Below are 23,166 nucleotides of genomic sequence, written 5' to 3'. Positions count from 1 at the left end.
ATATGTCTATAATATTATTACACAATTACTGAGTGCTAATTGCAAATAAGTTATGATAGAGGATACAGACATAAGCAACACTTCCTATTCAATAAACAGATGGGTATCCTACCACCAAAGAATTAATCTCTGTTACAAAATAGCCCTATTGGTGATCAATCCTGTGATATTTGAATAGAGAACTAAAAACCAAATTTACTAATTTAACTAAAAAAAAAAATCACTGAAATTGTGGCTCAAAGTGGTAGAGCACAAAAGCTAAGCCCCACAACCAATAACAACAACAAATCGCTGACATCATAAATAATTTAGGCTAAAAATTATGTCCTACATAGATCTCAGATTATTTGAAGATGGCTTTCACTGATCACTTAAGGCCTAAATAGTGTCAGCCATGCTTGACTGAGAAATAAACCAACAAAAGGCAGAGGGCAGAACGAAATTTAAATTTATTTCAGCTAAGTTACTGTTAATAATTCTTAGTACTTCCTACTTTATAAATCTGAGAAAATGAGAAAATAAAGAGACTTCAGATAGACAAATGGACTGATCACTTAATTCTGTCAGCTTTTCAGAATATTTTACTTACAAACTCACCATTCCTGGTTTATGCTTTAACTCTTCTATGCTTCTTAATATTAGACATGCTTTGGAAATATTACCTTAAGAGATTAAAAACACAAAGAGCAACACAGTAAAGGTAGCATACATGGAAAAATACAAGAAATTTTACTTCCTCTCACTTATCCTAAGTAAAGAAATAGTGAATACTATTTAGTAACATCTTTTGTTTTGTTTTGCTTTGTTTTTTGCTAGTCCTGGGGCTTGGACTCAGGGCCTGAGCACTGTCCCTGGCTTCTTTTTGCTCAAGGCTAGCTAGCACTCTACCACTTGAGCCACAGCGCCACTTCTGGCTTTTTCTATATATGAGCTGAGGAATCGAAGCCAGGGCTTCATGTATATGAGGCAAGCACTTTACTACTAGGCCATATTCCCAGCCCTTTAGTAACATCTTTAAATATATAAGCTTTGGGATTTGAGGGACAGTATAGTCCTTTTATTCAGATAAGCAAATTAATATTCACAGTCAGTTACAGGTGGCTCATGCCTCTAACCACAAGAACTCAGGAGGTTGAGATATGAGGATCGAAGTTTGAATCAACCTCGGCAGGCAAACCTGAGACTCTGATTTCCAATTAACCATCAAAAAGCCAGAAATGGAGTTGTGACTCAATAAGTAGAGCATTTGCCTTGAGTGAAAAAGCTCAAGGACAGCATCCAGGCACCAAGTCCAAGCCCTAGGACTGGCATAAAAGGAAATTCATATTCATTCATGCATTTCTGTGCCAGGACTGGAGCTTAAGCTCAGGGACTGGGTGTTACTCAGCTTTTTTGTTCAGTGCTAGTGTCTTATCACCTGAGCCACAGCTTTACTTTCAGCATTTGTTTGTGGTTCCATGAAGCTACGAGTTTCTCTGACTTTCCTTCCTGGGCTGGCTTTGAACAGCAAATTTGAGATCTCAGGTTCCTGGGTAGCTAGGATTATAGGAATGATCCACGAGTTCCTGGCTAGGTAAGGAAATTTATTTGTGAAGAAATATGCTTGTATAGCCTCACAAACAAAGGTAATGGCCACTCCCAGTCTGACGGGTTTTAGTTCTCCATTACCAGACTGTAATTTGAAGGATGGAGGTTTTCCCTAAGGGCATGAAATATTTTACTATAGATAGGACTGCAATGAGAAGTTGTGGTGCTAAAATTTATTTTTCATTCACTGCAAACTTCAGCAGTACACCTTTAGAGCTGCAGGACAAAATTTTCTGCAATGTTGTAAATGTCCTATTATCTATGCCATCCAACAAAGCAGCCACTAGCTGCATGTGGCTACTAAGTTTCTGAAGTGTGCCTAAGACAACTATGGAACTGAATTTTATTTTGCCCACATTTTGTATCAGCATAGTCATACAGGGGAGTCTCATTTTGACATATTCATATATGCATCCAATGTACCTTGACCAGACTTAACCCCTTCATCACTTCCTCATCCCATTTCCTTTCCAGTTGGCCTCACTGCTCCTTTTTCACACATGTCCATAATATATTCTGACCATATTTATCTTCCTTCACTCACACCCCTATCTACACTTAGGACCTATTTTCATTCCTGTCACCTACTTTGCTTTGTTATATGCTAACTGAGGAAGTAAACTGTGGACCAAAGTAGAACTAGGGCTAGGCAATTGTTGTACCAACTGAACTATGCCTACAACCCTTTTGTTCATGATAAAATCTTGATAGCTTTGCCCAACCTAGTCTCAAACTTGAGATCTTCCACCTATAAGCATGTGCTGATACCTGGAATGAATTTTAAACTTAATTGTATTTTGATTAATTCAAATGCCAAATAGCTGCACCTGGTTAGTAGTTAGCACACTAGACAACTTAAGTCCAGATAATCACTCAAGTTTAGTTTGAAACTGCAGACATTCTCAGCAGTTTTCTGTTAAAAATCAAACATATCAGCTCTCATTAAATTCTATGTAGTAAGGGCAAAGCTGTGAAACACTGGAATGTGCAATACAAAGTAACCCTTTTCTTATTCTACAGAAACATAGAAACATGACCAAGTACTCCTATACAGGATGTACTGAGGAAATACAAGTTAACTGTGGTCTTTTGGAACACAAGAAGCCTATGCTTCTACTTAACTTTGAGGCCTTAAGTGAAAATTGTTCTATCAATTTAGGAATTACCCTACAGGCCAACTTCCTCATTACAACATCTGGAGACCATAAAAATTTAGCTCTGGGTTTCAAACAATAATTACATTTTATTATTATGCAAAATAGTTAAACTCAAATATTAATACCTTGGGAAATTTTCAATTGTGCCATGGTGAGCTTAATTTCAGCTGCATTTTCAGGATGTTGATCTGAAAATTCCTAAAATGTTTTTAGTTGGGGGAAAAAAATTACATTTATACAATTGCAGACATTATATAATTACCTATCTTAGCGATATAACATTTTTTTTTTTTTTTTTTGCCAGTCCTGGGGCCTGAGCACTGTCCCTGGCTTCTTTTTGCCTAAGGCAAACACACTACCACTTGAGCCACAGCACCACTTCTGGCTTTTTCTACATATGTGGTACTGAGGAATCGAACCCAGGGCTTCATGTATACGAGGCAAGCACTCTATACTAGGCCATATTCCCAGCCCCACGATATAACATTTTTACACTCAATTTTAAAGTATTGAACTTCCTTGGAAAAACTTTGTTTTACATCCAATTTGGTATAAACATATGCTCTAGAATCTAGAAGTAAATACAATATTGTCAAGTTTCCTGGAAATCACTTCAAAGAAACAAAAGATTACTGTATTTTTTTAAAAGGGATGATTAGTTATGGGGGTGGGGGTGGACATGCCTGACAGGCAACTTTACCTCTCAAGATGGTCCTAATTTTACCTGTTCAACTTTTCAACATTATCTACATGGACAAAATTCATATATGTAACGTAATAGAACTGAAGTAGTATCTCCATGACTGTTAGTTTTGGAGTCAGACTCACTGGAGAACACATTAATGGAACATGGGTTTCATATGTTTCAGTATTTTAAGACTAAAACCTGTTGTAGGTTTGTTCTTCAGGATTTATTACAAATACTTATATGATGTGAATTTACATAAAACAAAGGTAGAACCTAAGAATTAACTAAAATGACTCTGGAATTTATCTAGTGGTATATTACTTATTAACTTATGACTTGTTATACTGAAATGACAAGCTTATAGTTTATAATAAGAAAGTAAAATAGGGTAGTAACTGCCCGACACTTCATTAAAAATTCAAGTATAATGTTTTTACCTGAAGCAGCTCTATTGCTTTTGTGTGCTGCTTTTCACGGCAGAGTTGGGCTGCTTGGATTAACACAGGAAGGAGATGTGCCGGACTTTGAGACTGTAAACTGGTAGATATTTTTCGGCATTGTTCTGCCTATAAATCGATCCCAACACAACAAAAACTGGGTTAATGAACTTACATTCTAAATAAACCCAAAGAGAGTTTTGTTTTCTCTCTCTTTTTTCCAGATGAAAAACTTCAAAGGGTTATAAAATCAGTTTATGGCATCTATTTCCAATTTTACTTACAAAGAAAGATTTCTATTTGCTAAATTTAAATTATAAATTTTAAAACTCATTAGGTAGCAAAAAAGTTCTAAATGTTCATCTGAATGCTTAAATTAGGTTTTAAAAATGGAATACATCAAGTATAAAAACCACAAAACATATTTCTTACCCAAGTATTAATAACTTGACTGAGTTGTAAATAATGAAAGCATTACGATCTCTCACTCTAATAAAAACTTACACTCTACATGAGCTGTAAGTTCAATATTCATAAAGATCACATATGTGTATATATACATGTATACATACATGTATGTACACACACACACACACACACTCTTCCACATCTGTAACTTCTGCTTATGCAGAACCAAAATGAAAGGGAGCATTTATAATCATGACTGGTATCTCTGTTGACTCTTATTTCAATTGAGATTAAAACCAGAGATGGAAGTGTATCTCAAGTGGTAAAGCACCAGCCTTGCATGAAAAAGCCAAGAGAGTGAGGTCATGAGTACACACACACACACACACACACACACACACTAGACCAACACATGCAATAAGTCTCACTTGCCATTTATAAGAGTCAGGAAACTAGTGATCTATTACCTACCTGGTTTGTGTACATAGCAAGTAAAGCTTTATTAAATTCTATAGCTTGTAGTTGTTTCTTGGAAAGCTTAAATTCTACTCCTTCAGCATTGGTTAATTTCACCTTCTTCTTGGAGTCAAAGACATTTTGGTCCTAACAAAAGGAAGTTCATTTGCCATTATTAGTAGGATCTCCAACTTCAGCCCTCTTAAAACTCCAAGATCTTGTTCATTTCATTTATTCTGTATGAATACAACCTGGTTAGAGAGCCTCAGCTAGTAAGACATATAAAAATTAATTTTGGGTTCACAGATGTAAATGAAATCTTTGCAATTCAATTCTACTGGTGTACATATTTATTTCAAAATCTACTTAACAGGGATGAGAAGACTGAAATGACCTGTCTTAAGGAAAAAGAGATAAAAACTGCTTAATCTTTCTATGGCTAACTGCTTGTTTTGAGACTGACTACAAATATATTTACTTTGCAATTTCTACAAATCATGCTGTTTAGAATTTATATAAAATTAAAATAAATAAAAAGTCTCAAATTATAAGTAAATCAGTATACAAATTTCTGAAGCCATTTTAGCAAAAAAGTCTCATACCTTGATATTGTTTAACTTTTTATTTTTTTTTCCTTTTAGTCCCTTATACCTATGTATCCTCTTGTGTTTTATCATTTTGTCCCCCTGTGATTTAGAAATATTTCTTCATATTTACACGTGCTTATCCTGTTGTTTTACCTGTAAACCTTCAACAAGTGTCAGCATTTTTGGTACATGTGTGAAAACAGAATAATGAAAACAGTTGAAATTACTCGAAGGGAAGACGGGAGGTCAAGAGAGAGTGATGAGAGAGAATAAAGTAGATGCGGTATATTGTATGCATGTATGTCACAATGACCCAGCCTTTGTACAACTAATATGTTCTAATAATAATAAAATTTTAAACCAATCAAATCTTCACAGGTCAACTCAAATCTGAGAACCCAAAGTTCTTTCTTAATCAAATACAGCAGTTATAAAGACAAGAAATCTTTAATATCAGAAGGAATTTTGTTTTTCTTTGGTTAGTTTGAGGTTGGGTCTCCCTATGTTCTCAGGTTAGTCTTACACTTTCAACACACTGGGATTAATGTACTGGTTACATGAGTGCTTTATTTCCTAAATATACATTACAGAATCATCAATCTTATGAGAGTTAACTAATATTCTCCATTGTAATTCTGTACTCGAGGATTTTTTTTCTAACATGGAAAAAAGAATGCTTACCCTAGAAACAAAGCTGGGGTAATGAAAGAATTCTCAGCACAAGATACACATATAGAAAAGTTCTGGATATCCCTTACCTTATTAATGGTAATGATGTTATTTGCAATTACCGCTAGTAGTCCTACATCAGTGGGCCTGTGAATAAGAAGAAATAGTTAAGATAGGACAAACTTTAAAAAGAAGCCTCATCCCATAAAAGATACTTCATTTTAACAACTCACTTTAGTTTTATTATCTGATTGTAAAGTTGCAGAGCCTCCTCTGTACGACCCTGAAGCTGTAGAATATAGGCCATCTGACCATGAATGATGGCCAGTTCTGCCTGTGGGTCTTCCTCAGTCCCATCCTAAGCAGAAGAAGAAAGATTTTTTTTTTCTGTAAAAATTGTCAAACCTAAAATTTGAAATTATTTTATCAAGTTATCCAAATGTTTGACAGATATACAACCCATTAAGAAGATACGTAATTTCAGGAATCTGCCATGACATCAATTCTTTTAAATTTAGAATTGTCACTAAGGAGAGTTGTTGAGAAAATGACAGAAAGATCTTGGCAGAACATGTTAACAAGGTTAAAAAAAAAATACAATGTACTAATGATCACTATCCTCTAAAGCCCAAGAAGAAAATAATAACATAAAAGCATTAACACGCAGATTTAACTTTTTACAAAATTGCCAAATTCTGCCAACAACTTTCCTGAAAGAATGCATTTTAAAAATGCCTTTCTTGACAACTATAGAAGCTCACACTTGTAATCTCAGCTACTCAGAAGGTATAGCTAGGAGGATCTCAGTTCGAAGTTAGCCTGGACCCAAAGTGCAAGATTTTATCTAATAACTAGAGCAAAAAGGGTGTGTGTGTGTGTGACAAGTGGTAAAGCTGTTGCCTAGCAAGCAAAGGCCTTGAGTTCAAACCCCATTACCATCCTACTGGGAAAAAAATGCTTGTCAAACCTACCACATTTTTAAGGCAAATAATATTTTGCACATAACTTCAAAAAAGATGGAATTAGCCCAGTGCTGGTGGCTCATGCCTGTAATCCTAGCTACTAAGGAGGCTGAGATCTGAAGACTACATGGCTCAAAAGCCAACCCAGGCAGTCAAGCCTGTGGGATTCTTATCTCCAGTTAACCACCAGAAATCCAGAATTGCAGCTGTGGCTCAAAGTGGTGAGCGCTAGCCTTGAGCAAAAGAGCTCAGGGATAATGCCCAAGTCCTGAGTTCAAGCCCACACAAGGAAAAAAATATGGAATTAACTAAGTAACTTTTTAATTGAAAATTATTTTTCTTATAAAAGTGGTGATACTAGGGTTTGAACTCTGAACCCTTAAGCTTGCTGGGCAGTACTCTACCACTTGATCAACGTCTCTACCCGCCCCTCCCATCCCTTTTTTTGGCTGGTCCTGGAGTTTGAACTCTGGGCTGGGAGCGGTTCCTGAAATTCTTTTGCTCAAGGCTAGTACTCTACCACTTGAGCCATGGTGCCACTTTCAGCTTTTTCAGAGTAGTTTATTGGAGAAAAAGAGTGGCATGGACTTTTCTGCTCAGGCTGGCCCCGAACCCCGATTCTCAGATCTCTGCCTCCTAATCAGAATTACAGGTGTGTCACTGGTCCCTGGCCAGCCTTGCTTTTTGTTGGTTATTTTGGAGATGTAATCTAGTGAACTTTGCTACCTGGGCTGGCCTTAAACCAGGATCCTTCAAATATCAGCCTTCTGAGGAGTTAGTAATACAAGTATGAGTACTAGCTTAAAATATGTAGCATTCTTAATTGATGCTTTGATCAATCTATGTTCTACAATTCTTTCAGAAAACTTGCCTAGTGAATACTTAAAGCTATATTCTCTTTCATCAGCCCAGTACTCCCTCTCTAACCTGATGTTTGTTGACTAGGAGTCAGATGGTTGTTGTGCTTTATAAGGAAACAATACTACTCTGAAAGAATTATTCCTGTGAAAAGCAGCTTTTTCCAATATAAACCATATAGAATTCTCAGAAAGATTCATTGAAGTGTCTAAAGAAAATTATTTTCTAAGTTGGTATGAGCTAAAAGAACAGTGCCATCCATAACAAAAAGTTGGTCAATTCTACTATGAAGCTGACATTATCAGTCAAAACTATAATCTGGATTTAGTAACAGTGTAATACTTACAGAGTCTTCAGAAAATGAACGGCGGCAAAGATCTATCAGAGAAAAATTGTCTCAAAGTTAGTATTGCTGGGTAATTTTCATTCTTTTGACCATTCCAAAGAGCAAGGAATCCTACTTGGCAAGCATCAGGCCCTAAGTTCAAATCCCAGCACCACCCATCAAAGAGCAAGAACTAAATTTCTGAGATTTCTCAGATAGTCTTGAGTTTTCTGCCCAAGCTTATCCTCAACCAATACTGTCCCACATATAGACTTCAGAATAGCTCAGATCACAGGCAAGGACCACCATATCTGACTCATTTGTTGAATTTGGTGGGCAAAGAGGGTATGTGAAACGTTTGCCTCAGCTGGTTTTGCGTTCTGATCCTAATTTGCACCTCCTCCAAGTACAGGCATAAGTCATTTTGTCCAGCTTCTTGTTTTTTGGGTGGTATTGGAGTTTTAATTCAGGGTCTCCTATTTACTAGGCAAGTGCTACCATTTGAGTCATTCCACTACTCTGTGTATACCTTTGTGTTTAATAAACATGGATCTATGCTACTATGTTTTATATTGGTTTTATTTTATTATTATTTTTTTTTGGCCAGTCCTGGGCCTTGGACTCAGGGCCTGAGCACCATCCCTGGCTTCTTCCCGCTCAAGGCTAGCACTCTGCCACCTGAGCCACAGCGCCCCTTCTGGCCGTTTTCCATATATGTGGTGCTGGGGAATTGAACCCAGAGCTTCATGTGTAGGAGGCAAGCACTCTTGCCACTAGGCCATATTCCCAGCCCCTTATATTGGTTTTAATGATGCTTGATACATCTGTTTTGTGATTACAATAAAATAGCTAAACTAATGTACTTCCTAAATTTTGGTTTTTTTAAACCATTATGATTAGCATAAAGACATATGTCAAATTGGTGTCATTATTTCCTTAAAAGAAAATGGAATATTTTTGCCAGTCTTGGGGCTTGAACTCAGGTCCTAGGCACTGTCCCTGAGCTTTTTCTGATCAAGGCTAGTGCTCTACCACTTGAGCCACAACACCACTTCTGGCTTTTTCTGCTTATGTGGTACTGAGGAATTGAACCCAAGGCTTCATACATGCTAGGCAAGCACTCGACCGCCAATCTACCTTCTCAGCCCTTCAACATCGTTTTTTCTTTTGCCAGTTTTAGGGCTTGAACTCAGGGCCTGAGCACTATCCCTGCTTTCTTTTTGTCAAGGCTAACACTCTACCACTTGAGCCAAAGCGCCACTTCTGGCTTTTGCTATATATGTGGTGCTGAGGAATCGAACCCAGAGCAAGCACTCTACCACTAGGCCATATTCCCAATGCCCAAAATTGAATTCTTTGAAGAATATATACATTTTAATTTAAAATCTGCTACACACCAATGAACTACCCAATGAAGTCTATACTACTCTACACTCAAATCTTCAGTGTTGGGCTGGGAAGTATGGCTTAAGTGGTAGAGCACCTGCCTAGAGTCAGATGATAGTTCAAACCACAGTACTGCTTAGAAAAAAGTCTGTAATGCACTAGAATGTCCTTCTCTACTGGATGTAATTGGTATGTTTTTTCTTTTTAATGAGACAGGGTTAGGCTATTTTTCCCAGATTAATCTTGAATTCTGGACTAACTAATCTGTCTGCTTTCGCTCCCAAATGGTATAACTAAAGGTATAAACCACTGAGCCCAGCTTAAGAATTTTAATTGCCAGGCTCTGGCAGCTGATACATGTAATCCTACTCAAGAAGCTGAAATATCAGGATCATGATTTGAAGCCAGCCCGAGTTTATCTCCAATTAACCAGCAAAAAGCTGGAAGTGGAGGTGTGACTCACGTGGCAGAGTGTCATTTGAGTAAAATAGCCGAGAGGGAGCACAAGGCCCGAGTTCAAGTCCTAGTACCAAGATACACATGCATAAACACACTTTTTGCAATCCCCCCCCACCCCCCAGTCCTGGGGTTTGAACTCAGGGCTTGGGTACTGTCCTTGAGCTTCTTTTGCTCAAGGCTGGCACTCTACCACTTGAGCCACAGTGCCACTTCTGGTCTTTTCTGTTTATGTGGTGCTGAGGAATCAAACCCAAGACTTCATGCATGCTATGCAAACACTCTAAGACTAAGCCACACTCCCAGCCCTGCAGTCATTTTTTAAATGAGGGCCTGACTCCATTGTACAGGCTGCCTTGAACTTTCAATTATTGTGCCTCAGTTGTCTGACTATAAGTGTACACTAATGTCCCTGACAAAATTTTAATTCTATCCAACTGCTTATATATTTATCTATTTATGCATTTTTGTGCTGCAGGGTGGGGGGGTGGGTAGAACTCAGGGCATATGCACAGAAGGCAAGCATTCTACCACAAAGCTACAACCCCAGCCCATTTTAATCCTTACACAGATTTTTCTTTTCATGATGCTCTAGCCTTGACTTTCAGTTCAGATGTTCAATTACTGTTTCAGTTTTTATCCTTCTCACTATCCTCTGAAAGCTCAGTAACATCACTTTTATACCTTCTAGGGAAAATGTATGCAGAAGAGGAGTCTAAAAGTTTTTGGAGTTGAGAGCTGAGATAAGTTCGCAAATCAATTTTCTTTTCTTTTTGGTACTGAGGATTGAACCCAAGGCCTTGTGATTGTGTTCTGCTACTGAACTATATTCTAGTTTCTTCTTTCCTTTCTTTTATGTGTATGAGGGTACTGGAACTTTAACTCAGGGTCTTACACTTATTCTCAGTTCTTTCTCTCACAACTGGCATTCTTACCACTTGAACCATGTGTCTAGTCCATTCTATCTCTCTTTCTCGTGGACTGTTCTGAGGTAGGCCTTAAACTGGTTCTTAGATCTTAGCTTTTTGAGTACTTAGGATTACTTGCATGAGCCCCCAGAACCCAGGCACAGACTCCTTTTTCTTAATTAAAATGTACTTGAGTAGTGTTATAAAGAAGTCACTTCATTTATATCTGACATTCACAGCAACTTGCTCCGAAAGCAATTCCTCAAAATTCAAACTTTAAAATCTAATATGAGGGGGAGGGGGGAGGGGGGTATGAGGGACAAGGTAACAAACAGTACAAGAAATGTATCCAATGCCTAACGTATGAAACTGTAACCTCTCTGTACATCAGTTTTATAATAAAAAAATTTTTTAAAAATCTAATATGACTAAAAATAGACAAGTGAAATAACTTGGTGTCTCAACAGGAATAGAGATATGGTCCAAAAGAGATGGAGTAGATGAACTTTGAAAAACTCTCACTGCTTTAGAAACTTCTATTTAATAATTTCACAAACAACAACTCCAACTTTTGGAGACACTCTACAAAGGTCTTATCCAGATTATATTTATAGAAAATTCTTTAAAAGTTGCTAACCTTCAGCTTTTTGTAGGATTTTCATTGCCTGGTTCAACTGGCCTTGTCCGATCAGTGCACAAGCAGCATTGTAGCACAGTTCATGTGTGCCTTCTTGGAGGCCCAAGTTCTCCTGTCATGGAGCAAAGTATCAGTCAAACACTTCACAAGAGTATTACTTCCTGGCGGTATAGGCACACAATGATACTCACTGGAACCACTTTTTCCCAATTGCTTTGAGCTGCAACAACTGCTGAAAGGTTTGTTTTCCTTTCCTCATCATAATCATCTTGGGAGTTTCGGACTAGATCTCTATATACAGCTAGGCATTCATCATAGCGTTCTAAGCGGTATAGCTGGAGAACAAAAAGGTAAGTAAAAGAAATCAGATTGGATAAGAAATGTACGTATTGCCTTATGTATGAAGCTTTAATCCCTCTGTACATCACTTTGACAATAAAGAAATAAAAAAAATCCGAGAACTATATTCATATAAAGTTATCTAATACACTATGAATGCCTTTGGAACCACTAAGTAGGAAATCTACCTCAGCAAAATATAAGCAATCAACTATTTTTAAAAAATATTTTAATTAGTTCTGTGTACTATAATGCTTTCAAAAACTTCGTTTGCAATGAATCCGACTATATTACAGATATAACTCAGTTTACAAAAATATGTAAGGTCTGACTCCTAGCTACAGTACCCACACTTTTTTCTTTACATTCCTTCTTGAAGTTAAAGGGATTATGAGGAAATCTTTCTATAGAAATTTGTAAGTAAATTTGAATTACAATGAAAAAATTTTTTCCACAGAAAATGACTAAGTCCTAGCAAACAGAAATGAAATGTTGAGCTGGGAATATGGCCTAGTGGTAGAGTGCTCGCCTCGTATACATGAAGCCCTGGGTTCGATTCCTCAGCACCACATATATAGAAAAAAGCCGGAAGTGGTGCTGTGGCTCAAGAGGTAGAGTGCTAGCCTTGAGCAAAAAGAAGCCAGGGACAGTACTCAGGCCTTAAGTCCAAGCCCCAGGACTGGCAACAAAAACAAAACAAATAAACAAAAATGAAATGTTAACAAAAAGATAAGGTTTCCTAGGAGTTCACCATATAAACCTTTCAATTTTTGTTTTTCAGAAATTAGCCATTATACATAGTCTCAAGTACCCACAAAATAATTCTTGTTTATTTCATTCATGTTCTCTATTAGCTTATATCAGTTATAGAGGGATTATTTCACTGTTTCCACATTATCATTCCTATTCTTAAAGGACAGTAATAAACACTTCTCTGGGTCAATCAGTCCACCATATATGACAGATTGGTGCTCTTCATCAACCTTGGATTTACCCTGTATTTACCCATCTACAGATTTTTATCTTCTCATTAATAGCATTATTTTATTCCACACTTATTTTTATATCTCATATCATTTAGAAAAAAAGTATTTTCACAGGATATATTTTCATGAATAATATACATCATAGAGAAAATAAAATTCTCATGCATTTTAAGCTTAAAATATAATATCAGTTAAATATTAGAAATACTGTTCTAAATCTGTATAAGTACAGAAGCTCACTTGTCTTCATCTTTCCAACTAAGTCTAAATTCCATAGAATAGTTTTGTTTAATTTTCCAGTTACCCTGAGGAAGGCCCTTGTTCAAAGAACATTATGTATGCAACTGTGTGAGTGAAGAGCAAGAAGAGAGAATATGTTCAAACCTCGAGAACTGGCTTGATGACCAGTTTTGTGGAGCACCAGGATGGGCTGGAATTCCTCATCCCTGCTCCATGTTAAAGGCAGAGTCATGCTCACTCAGGATGATTGTCAACAGGTATTTTAAAGCAGTAATTACCACTTGTCCATACAGCTCCTTTAGTTTGTCTGACTGCTGGTTGGCATTTTCAATCGTCTTCAAAGCATTCTCAATTCTGTTCAGCCTGTACTCGCAATATGCCTTCTCAAAGGACAGTGAGTTACTAAAGATAAAGCACACCAACATATGATTATTACTTAACAGTGCAGAGTGTTCACTATATGCCACAAATTGCCTGAAGCACATAATATATATTAACCTATTTAACCCCAATGCCCAGGACAAAAAATAACATGTCTAAAAATCACACAGGTTGAACTAGGTGCTGGTGACTCATATCAATAATTCTTAAGAGCATCATTCCTTGTACTTTATTTTTCCTCTTTTTATTTCTAATAAGCTTTAATATCAGTTTTCAATCTGCAATTCATTTATATGGCACAAGAATAAGAACAAAAAGATAAATACCAGGAAGTTTTAGTTTTATTGCTACTGAGATCTAATCTGTTCATCCTCATTCCCTACAAGTGACAATTTTTATTCATTGTTTCCCATTGTAGTTTGTTTTTGCAAATAGATCGAATATATAAATTTGTTATATGTGTTTATAAAACATGTATTTATATAAATTTTTATCTTCTTATAAAAATATATATTTTCTTGTAAACATTCCATTGAAGAACAAGTATGCTATAAACTTAAATTTTTTTCTTTTCTTTTCTTTTTTTTGTCAGTCATGGGGCTTGAATTCTGGGCCTGGACACTGTCCCTGAGCTCTTCAGCTCAAGGATAGTGCTCTACCACTTGAGCCACAGGGCCACTTCTGGTTTTCTGGTGGTTAATTGGAGATAAGAGTCTCACCAACTTTCCTGCCCAGGCTGACTTTGAACCATAATCCTCAGATCTCAGCCTTGTGAGTAGCTGGGATTACAGACATGAGCCACCAATGCCCAACTTATAAAGTTAATTTTGATACATAATTCTTTCGGGCCAAATATAACCAAAAGAAAAGTCAAATTAAAGTAACAATTCATAGGTTGTTCATACTTGTGAAATGATAAAATGAAAAAGATTACCAACAATAAAAACAAACGAACAAAGACCTCTGTTATGTAGTGTGTCAAAGAACTCTAACACTGAAAGACCTTAGCCTAAATTATACTAATTTAAATAATTCTCAATGAAGAATTGGTCAGACTAACAATGTCCTATCACCCTGAAGACCTCAACCAACTTATATGCTTATATGCTGTGTAAATTTTGCTGAGTCCTTGCGTCTCTAGCCGACATGAGCTCTGCTTACATTAATGTTCCTTATCTTCTACAGCATACTTCATTCTTAGTACGCTAGAAGGAAGACTAGGGAAAATAAACAAATAAATGGCTCTCTAAGCACAAGTACTAGTGCTTCTTCCAGCTTCAGAAACACTAGAAAGCAAAAGGAAAATGGAAGAAAAAGTAGGCTAAAAACAACAACAACAAAAAACAAGTGACTAGTGGACGAGAACCCATGGAAGAGTTTATAACTCTTAATACAAGTGTTTCTGTACACTGAATGAATCACTTACTTGGTTAATACTTTGGTGTGTGTATTGATGACATTCAAGGCTTCCTTAAAACTTCCATTCTGAATAAGGCATATCACTTTACAGTGCAGGGCAGTTATATCATCTTTATTTATCTGCAGTACTGGAGAAGAATTTTAATAAAGTCATTTTAAAATTTATTCTTTTTCTCATTTTTATGTTGCCTCAGGAAGTCACATTTCCATGTTCACTACAGTAGATAAGATTTGTCAAAACAGTAAAACAATAACTGTTTTTGAGTGGCAATAGGAATCACAGCTCTGATTCTCAGTAAGATAAAGATTTCCAAGATGCAGCTGGAAGTTGATGCCGTACTGCCTGTAATCTGAGCTACTCAGGCGCAGAGATCCAAGGTTTATGGTTCAAAGCCAGCTAGGACAGGTAAAGTCTATGAGACTCCCCAATTAACCACCAAAAAGTAGGGCTACAGTGCAAGTGGTAGAGCGCTAGCCTAGAGTGAAAAAGCTAAGGGATAGTGTCCAGGCCCTGAGCTTGGCATGTGCATACATCCACATACACAGAGATTTTTCAAGAGGGCCGAGGATAAAGCTTATTGGTAGAGAGCTTGCCTATCATGTGCAAGGCCTTGAGTTCATGATCTTGTGATGCATATACCTTACAAATTTCATTACTTCACAGAGAAAGAAAAGTTCACATGAAAGTTCGAAGCAAATAACTTTTACTATTTTTTTTTAAAGACAGTGTCTTTCTACGTAACCAAACCAATGCTCTCAAACTCTCAGTTCTCTAAATGCTAAGATCACAGATGTCTTAGCAGTAGTGCTCAATTGCCACTAACTCCTTGGGAGTTTTCAGGAAAATAATTTAAAGCAAAATTTCAGTTTTCTGATCTACAAGACGAGCATAAAAACATAACTTATTTTACAAGGTTATCAAGAAAATGAATTGGGAATGCTCAGGGATAATCTTATTACCATAAAGTACATGCAAACATAATCTTGCTAGCAATGCTTCCAAACAAAACAAAAAACTCCACTAAACAACAACAAAAATAAAACAAAACTACCCCAGCCATTCAAAATTTCCCTTTTCACCTATGGTGACTCAAAAGAAGCATAAATAAGGACCCAGGTGGCCAAGTTTCAACACTAACAGATGTTCAGTGTCAAAACAGCCAACATCATATTTATCCTTGCATTTGGGCAACTACAGGAATCCATTTCTCAGTCTAAGAATCAAAGAAATGTCATATTAACGTATGTCAAGTTAATATAATACTGCTGAACAAACTCATCACCTTTGACAATTTCCACAGCTGGATGCCAGTGGCTCACATCTGTAATCCTACCTAGTCAAGAGGTCATGATCTGAGAATTGTGGTTTCAAGCCAGCCCAGGCAGGATAGTGAGGTGTTTATCTCCAATTAACCACTAGAAAACTGGAAGTGGCACTGTGGCTAGCCTTGAATAAAAACCCAAACACTGAGGTTCAATCCCCATGACTGACCAAAAAAGAAAAAAAATTCCACAAAATACTACACTGTTACTAAGTACAGGTTGGAGGTTTAGCCAAAGGCTGATAATTCAAATAAGTTTAGAAGCCAAACAATTCTAGTTAGTAGCTGTCTTCCTCAATGTCTGAAGTCATCAAAAGTGCATGTGCTGCTCCCACACATGTTGCAGGGCATGACCATACATCTATTGGAAAGACAAACGTGGGAAAATATAAACGGCTCCATATTCAGTTAGCTTATTGGAAATTCTAATATATTTTCCAAATGATTTAAAGGCTAATTTAATATGAATTGCCAATTTGCCAAATAAAAGTTGGTGACAGCTGTGTAAGTGGAAGACAAAGGATAAAATGGTAACTGTAAAATAATCTATCAGGGCCATTTCCCCCCTTTAAGTTATTAAAATACATAAATGTAGTTTGAGGGTAGGGATGGGAAAGGGAAGTAGTGGGGGAGAACGATGGAAGGTGTGACGTTGATACATTGTACTCATGACCTGATTTATCGAACAGTATAGCTACAATTCTTTGTATAATTATTAATTTTTTAATTAAGCTTTTTGAGATGAAAAAAAGTGTGTATGTGCCAACCAATGCCACTACGTTTACATTATCTCAGCAGTGAGTTGATGATAAGTATTTATATATAGCCCATGTGTCACTGCCATGCCTTTTATGTTTCTCCTGCTTTACAGAGCTGAAATGCTTAATTACATTGGTAAACCTAACATATACAGGTTGGATCTATAGCAGAGAAGTCACGGAACAACTACGAACATTAAAACACATAGCCATATTATGATCTGTGGTAAAGACCACACCGTGAACCTCACATAGCAGGCAGCAAAACCTTGAAAGTCACTTAACGAGCAAAAGAGCAAGCCAAACTTTTTTTCTGGCGTTATGTCAGATGTTCGTGCTTTCACCCGTACATTCTCTGGTGAAATGACATCGGGGTGATTCGGCAACTCGAACTGGCAGGTCTGACACACTGACAGGCCCTGCCCTCCGTGCAACTTACACCAGGTCAGCATCAGCTTGTCACTTACGTGGCCCAGGTAGGTCCTTTGCCTAGGCCCAGCCCAAGAGAACAAGCTCGGTCCACAATATTATCCCGATCGCCTCGCTCAGGAGGATGAAGAACAGGCGATCTGGCATATGTTGGCCTTTATAAAACAAGGTAGCAGGGAAGAAATCTAAAGGAAAAACAGCTGGTACGAGTCCGGGATCTTCGGTCTCTTTAAAGCCGTCCCGCCGCAAGGAAAGGAAGTCCACGTGGCTCTCGGCCACCTGGGACCCGAGGAGCCCAGCTGAGCCCAGCGGCCGCGCCGAACACCCTCCCCGCCACGGGCCGCAGCCCGGACGACGCCCGGATCTCCCGCTCCGCGCTGCGGCTCCGAGGGGGTCCCGCGCGCCGGAAACAAGCGAAATTCTCCCGTCGCGCAGACCCGCCTCGGCGCCCGCCCCAACACTCACTCTTGTTGACGGTCTTGAGAGCGCGCGTGAAATCGCCGTTCTGGCCATAACGGTTCACCTCACTCCACAGGGCCGGCACCGACGCCCCCCCGCTGCTGCCACTGCTCGCCATCTTGGAGGAGACGAGGGGAGGGGCGGGGCGACCTCTGACCCGGAAGCGGATTCTCAAAGCTGGCCGAGCGGAGGAGGAAGCTGGTAGTTGCTAAGCACCATGGAGTTAGGAGCATCTTTACTCGTTGCTTAGCGTCAGAAACCGTAATCTTCCGGTCTCATGGCGAGAATGGAACCCGTAGTCCGGGCTTGAAGGCTGCCTAGGAGGCTTCCGACCCAGGAGGGGGGTCTAGAAGGGGCTTGCCGATTGACGTCAGTCCAAAGTAGCGAGCATTTCTGGGGCTACAGTCTTTGGGAGGTAGTTTATAAGGTAAATACAAGTAGGGAGGCATTGCTTGGGGCCCTGGGAGATGCACGGCTTCTCATTGGTGGTTGAGAACACGTGGAACTGTAATGCCTCTAGGAGAACTTGGATTGGTTCTGGCGAAGGTTAAAGTCTTGAAGGAAGCATACACAAAGTGAAAGCCCTGCTTAATGGAAAACCCTTAGATTGAATTCCTCCCTCCTTTTTTCTTTTTGCTTTTTTCACTTCAGGAGCATAGCAATAATGCTATAGCTATAAAGGTAACAAGTCAGTTCAAATTTTGAACCTGGTTTTAGGACCGACTAGAGGATTGATAGTGTTTTTGTTGTTTTTGCAGGCCTGAGCACTCTCCCTGAGCTTTTGTGTGTGCTCAAGGTTAGCACTCCACCGCTTGAGCCACGACTCCACTAATGGCTTTTTTTTCTTGTACTTTTTTTTTTTCCCCCTCAGGTACTTTTCTGCCCAGGCTGGCTTCCAATGGCGATCCTCAGATCTCAGCCCCATGAGAAACTAGGATAACAGGTGTGCGCCAGTGGCACCCAGCCAACAACTCCCCTCTCATAACTAGGATAACAGGTGTGAGCCAGTGGCACCCAGCCAACAACTTCCTTCTCGTACTGTTTTGCCCACTGTAATTTAAGCACAGGATATAATTGTTACAGGGGCAAAATATAATTCATGCATCTGGCACATAGTAAGCACAACAGACACAGGCATTTATCAAGGTATATTTGTTGTATGCAGGAGATATAGCTATCACTATATTATCATCGCATAATACATAAAGTATGTGTGTTAAACATTACATATTCTAGAAATTTTGCTGTATGGCTTTGGTTGTCCTTAAACTCAGGATCACCCCACCTTAGCCTCTGGGGTTCTGGATTACAGGACCTCCCAATGTGCTTGACACCCCAGTTACACTGAGTAACTTACTCCAGACAAGGCTTTCATAATTCCTACAACTTTAACAATCTAGTGCATGCTATGCAAATGCTTTTAAAGGGCCACCCTCAGGCTCTCTTCTGATCACTGAGCTTCCTTTGAGGCCTATCTCACTTTGAATGGCTTCTAATTCTGTGAAGCCAGACTGTATTTACTCTTCGGAGTATCCCTAGGATCTAAGCACAATACTTTTTGTTCTTTTGGCTAGTCCTGGGGGCTTGGGACTGAGGGCCTGAGTGTTGTCCTTGGCTTTTTTTTTTTTTTTTTTGCCAGTCCTGGGGCTTGAACTCAGGGCCAGAGCACTGTCCCTGGCTTCTTTTTGCTCAAGGCTAGCACTGTCAACTTGGGCCATGGCGCCACTTCTGGCTTTTTCAGTTTATGGGTGCTGAGGAATCAAACCTAGGGTTTCATGTATATGAGGCAAGCACTCTTGCCACTAGGCCATATTCCCGGCTCCTCCTCCCCCACCCCTTCTTTTTGTCCAAGGCTAGCACTCTACTTCTTGAGCCACAGCGCCACTTCTGGCTTTTTCAGTTTATGTGGCACTGAGGACTTGAACCCAGGGCTTCATGCATGCTAGGCAAGCACTTTACCGCCAAACCACATTCTCAGACCATCAGCACAATACTTTTTATATACTTAAGTACTTATATAATGGAGGCATGAAGATCCTGAGTTCAAAGCCCTGTAACCTGGCTACCAAAAGCTAGGACTGAAGTAGAGTCTATGTGCAAGAGGATATAATCTTTGTGAATCAATAAATACCATGAGAACTGATTTCATCACAACTGTCATAGGTTTCAAGCCAATTATATCTAGATTTTAGGGCTGTTCAAGATGACTTCTGATACTTGACATGTGTGAATTTCTGAGAAAGGATTTTAGATACCACTGGATGCTCTAAAGATGTTTATGACCCCTAAAAAACACTGCTTTAGTAGTGCTAACTTCTCAGACTTGGCTTCATGTAAGGATTGGCACTATCACTATGGTCCAATTCACTTTATAGACTGTAGAAACTCCTCTCTAATGGAGTTCTACCTGTTCAGCTTAATGTGTGTGTTGAACAAGATTTATGTGGGTTTAAACTATTTTTGAATCCGGAGTCTTCTAAACCAGTGACTTCACATCCATCTCACGTTGTAAAGGCTGCTGGAAGTCAAAGATCAAGGTGTCTGGTGAGGGCACCCTCACACATTTTGCCTTCTGTGTCCACTTCACTTGGCAAAAAACAACAAAAAAATGACTGGTCCTTTAAACCCTCATGATAAAATCCAAATGATGAAGTCTAGAATATATGGCCTTTCTTTAATCTAGATTCTACTTGCCTCCTTTTCAGTTCACAGAAGTTTCTGTCACTTTGATAAAGTATCTGAAATGTTTATAAGGTGGAAAGGTTTATTCTGACCCATGTTTTGAGTCTATAGTAGGTTGGCTCTCATGCTTTTAGGCATGTATTAGGCAGAAACTCATGGTAGGAAGTACATGGCTGAGCAAAGCTGCTCATTGTGCCTAGGAAGTAGAAGGGCGTAGGGTTCTAATATATCCTTCAAAGGCACAGTTCCAGTGACCTTCATTTCTTCAAACTGGTCCCATCTCCTAAATGTTCTAACATTTGCCAATAGTGTTAAAAGGCTGGTGGCAAAGCTTTTTAAAATAAGCTAAGGCATATTCTGGCATGAGATATTTTTCTAATATTAAGTTGTATGTGGTTCCATGTCTTCAGGCCTCTGGAAATTTGTACTTCTATTTATTTAGTATCTCAGTGTCATGTTTATGCCATGTTTGGGGCATTACACTAATTGCTGGGATAAAATTAACAAGGCTATCTCAGTGTACTTGTGGAATGTATTTTTCTAGTTGGGAGAGGGTAGATTTAAAAAAATGTAAGTTCTATGTCGAAAATTTAAGAAAAGTAAGAGATATTAAGACCAGAATAGGAGTTAAATCCTTCCTTTTAATACAGTGTTGCTGAAGGAAATTTCATTCTATTTTTATTTTACTCTACTAGACATGAGCTTAACACCCCCAAGTAGTTGAGGCATAAGAAGCCAAATTCATAAACACCAATAAAAGTAAAGCAATTTCAGCAGGGCACCAGTGGCTCATGTCTAAAGTCCTAGTTGTCAGGAATCTGAGATCTGAGGCTTACAGTTTCAAGCCAACTTGGGCAGAAAAGACTGTGAGACACTTAGTTGTAATTAACCAGCAAAAAAGTACAAATGGTGAGGCAGCTCGAGTGGTAGAGTATCAGTCTTAAGAAGAAAAAGCTAAGGAATGGCACCCAGACCCTGAGTTCAAGCCCTAGTACAAGTAGAGAAAGAGAGAGGGAGAGAAGCAACAAATGACTGGACTAGTCAAGGATTCAGTTTGCTCAGTACATTAGATTATGCAACAAATATATGTATGGACATGATAAATATGGTAAAGAAAAATGAAGGAAACACTAACAACCAATTTGGTCTAAATCTTAGCTTATGCAAGTCAAGATTTAAGCAATACATATGACCTCATGAAGAACTCCTAGTAAGTCAAGCTCACTAGGTCCATGCCCAGATATATATTAGCAAAAAAAGGTTATCAACTGTAAGGCCCCGTTTCTGAAAATGACTGCAGGCTGATTGCTGATACAGCTAAAATGTCTTATTAGAATTAGGAGTTTATGATCTACACAGAGGCACCCACCATACCAAGTTTTATAGTTAAGATTTATTTAATCTTTCCTTTAAGATAACAGACTACTTTTTCCAAGGAAAACTGTCCTCATACAGAAAAAGATCTCAGAAAAGTCCCCTTTCCACTCAGTGTTTCCTCACTTTATGTTTCCTCCAACACCAATCTCAACTTCCTTTTCTATGTTGCTAAGGATCGAATCCAAGGCTTTGTGCATGCTTTCCTGGCAAAGGGTCCTCAGTTCAAGCCTCAACAAAAATAAAAATGCACAACCTTCAAATCTGTAGACCAGAAAGCTGATTATATTTCTCTCACCATAAGCATTTTCAATCTTTAAAACTTGCACGAAGACACAAAAGGGCAAGTAAGAACTTCAGATCTTTAGAAAAAGGACATTAGCATTTATAAAATATATTTGATTAGGTCATGTTACCTATTAGCTAACAATGATCATAGATAGTGGGCAAAAAGATTAATCCTAAAATGCTATAGTAATTTTGCTACCTATAGAGTAAATACCAAGAGCCATTCTACTAATACTTGTGTCTAGAGAAGCTCTTCTACACCAGTACACTGTTTTTATCCATTTAAAATCATCGTTTGATCTTGCTGATTTTTGGCTGTGAAACTAGGAATTTGTGAATTTTAGAAGAAATAACATTTTTTTCTTATAAATTACATTCCCTGATTTTCTTGTCAGCTTGCTTCAAGGAAATCCACATGTTCAATATGTTTGCTCGCAGTTTGGCCCATACCAAATGGTTGTTTAATCCAAATATCTGAGCAGCAAACTGAGCTGATCCTTCTGGAGATAGTATGGTTGAACAGCCAAGACCTAATGGTTCAGAAAGAGAAGTGGGAAATCAGACAGTTAATGAAAATACAGCAGCTAGGGATGTGGTTCAGTGATAGAGTGCTTGTCTAGCTACCATATATGAGGCCCTAGTTAGTTTAATCCTCAGCACTTCTCCCCAAATGAAGATCAACACAGTACCACTGTAACTTATATAAACAAAACAGAGCTGGTGGCTCATACCTGTAATCCTAGCTACTTAGGAAGCTGAGATCTGAGGGTTAGTTTTTTTTGTTTGTTTATTTTTGTTGGTCATAGGGCTTTAATTCTGGGCCTGGGCCCTATCCCTGAGCTCTTAAGCACAAGGCTAGTGCTCTAACACTTTGAGCCACAGGACCACTTCTGGTTTTTTCATGGTTAACTGGAGGTAAGAGTCTCATGGACTTTCCTGCTCTGGTTGGCTTTGAACTTTGATCCTTA

At 38.5% G+C, this 23,166-nt stretch overlaps 2 protein-coding genes across 6 annotated transcripts in view; both read right to left on the bottom strand.

The window, feature by feature from the left end:
- Srp72 (signal recognition particle 72) overlaps window positions 1–18,019 on the bottom strand; it is a 31,483-nt gene extending 13,464 nt beyond the window's left edge. Inside the window, exons 1-12 of one of the 2 annotated variants that reach the window (XM_048364729.1) lie at window positions 17,861–18,019; window positions 14,894–15,014; window positions 13,365–13,488; window positions 11,713–11,856; window positions 11,522–11,633; window positions 8,156–8,187; window positions 6,223–6,347; window positions 6,079–6,136; window positions 4,749–4,880; window positions 3,870–3,998; window positions 2,870–2,942; window positions 598–662 (exon numbers count right to left, since the gene is read on the bottom strand). In XM_048364729.1, the coding sequence (XP_048220686.1) occupies window positions 598–662; window positions 2,870–2,942; window positions 3,870–3,998; window positions 4,749–4,880; window positions 6,079–6,136; window positions 6,223–6,347; window positions 8,156–8,187; window positions 11,522–11,633; window positions 11,713–11,856; window positions 13,365–13,488; window positions 14,894–15,014; window positions 17,861–17,972 (1,227 nt within the window). In that variant the 5' untranslated portion in view covers window positions 17,973–18,019. Of the gene's footprint in view, window positions 1–597; window positions 663–2,869; window positions 2,943–3,869; window positions 3,999–4,748; window positions 4,881–6,078; window positions 6,137–6,222; window positions 6,348–8,155; window positions 8,188–11,521; window positions 11,634–11,712; window positions 11,857–13,230; window positions 13,489–14,893; window positions 15,015–17,860 lie in introns of those variants that run through there. The other variant, XM_048364730.1, reaches the window with a different exon arrangement.
- Window positions 948–23,166, bottom strand: part of Paics (phosphoribosylaminoimidazole carboxylase and phosphoribosylaminoimidazolesuccinocarboxamide synthase) — a 57,946-nt gene continuing 35,727 nt past the window's right edge. For 2 of the 4 annotated variants that reach the window (XM_048364735.1, XM_048364734.1), the window contains one exon: window positions 21,910–22,728. In XM_048364735.1, coding sequence (XP_048220692.1) covers window positions 22,562–22,728 — 167 coding nt within the window. In that variant the 3' untranslated portion in view covers window positions 21,910–22,561. Of the gene's footprint in view, window positions 1,003–8,894; window positions 8,929–21,909; window positions 22,729–23,166 lie in introns of those variants that run through there. The other 2 variants (XM_048364732.1, XM_048364733.1) reach the window with 2 other exon arrangements.

The sequence above is a fragment of the Perognathus longimembris genome, chromosome 16 (assembly GCF_023159225.1).
Source record: "Perognathus longimembris pacificus isolate PPM17 chromosome 16, ASM2315922v1, whole genome shotgun sequence".
NCBI classification, from domain to species: Eukaryota; Metazoa; Chordata; class Mammalia; order Rodentia; family Heteromyidae; genus Perognathus; species Perognathus longimembris.
The sequence above is the reverse complement of the archived record's forward strand: the minus strand, read 5'-3'. Positions and strand labels throughout refer to the sequence as shown.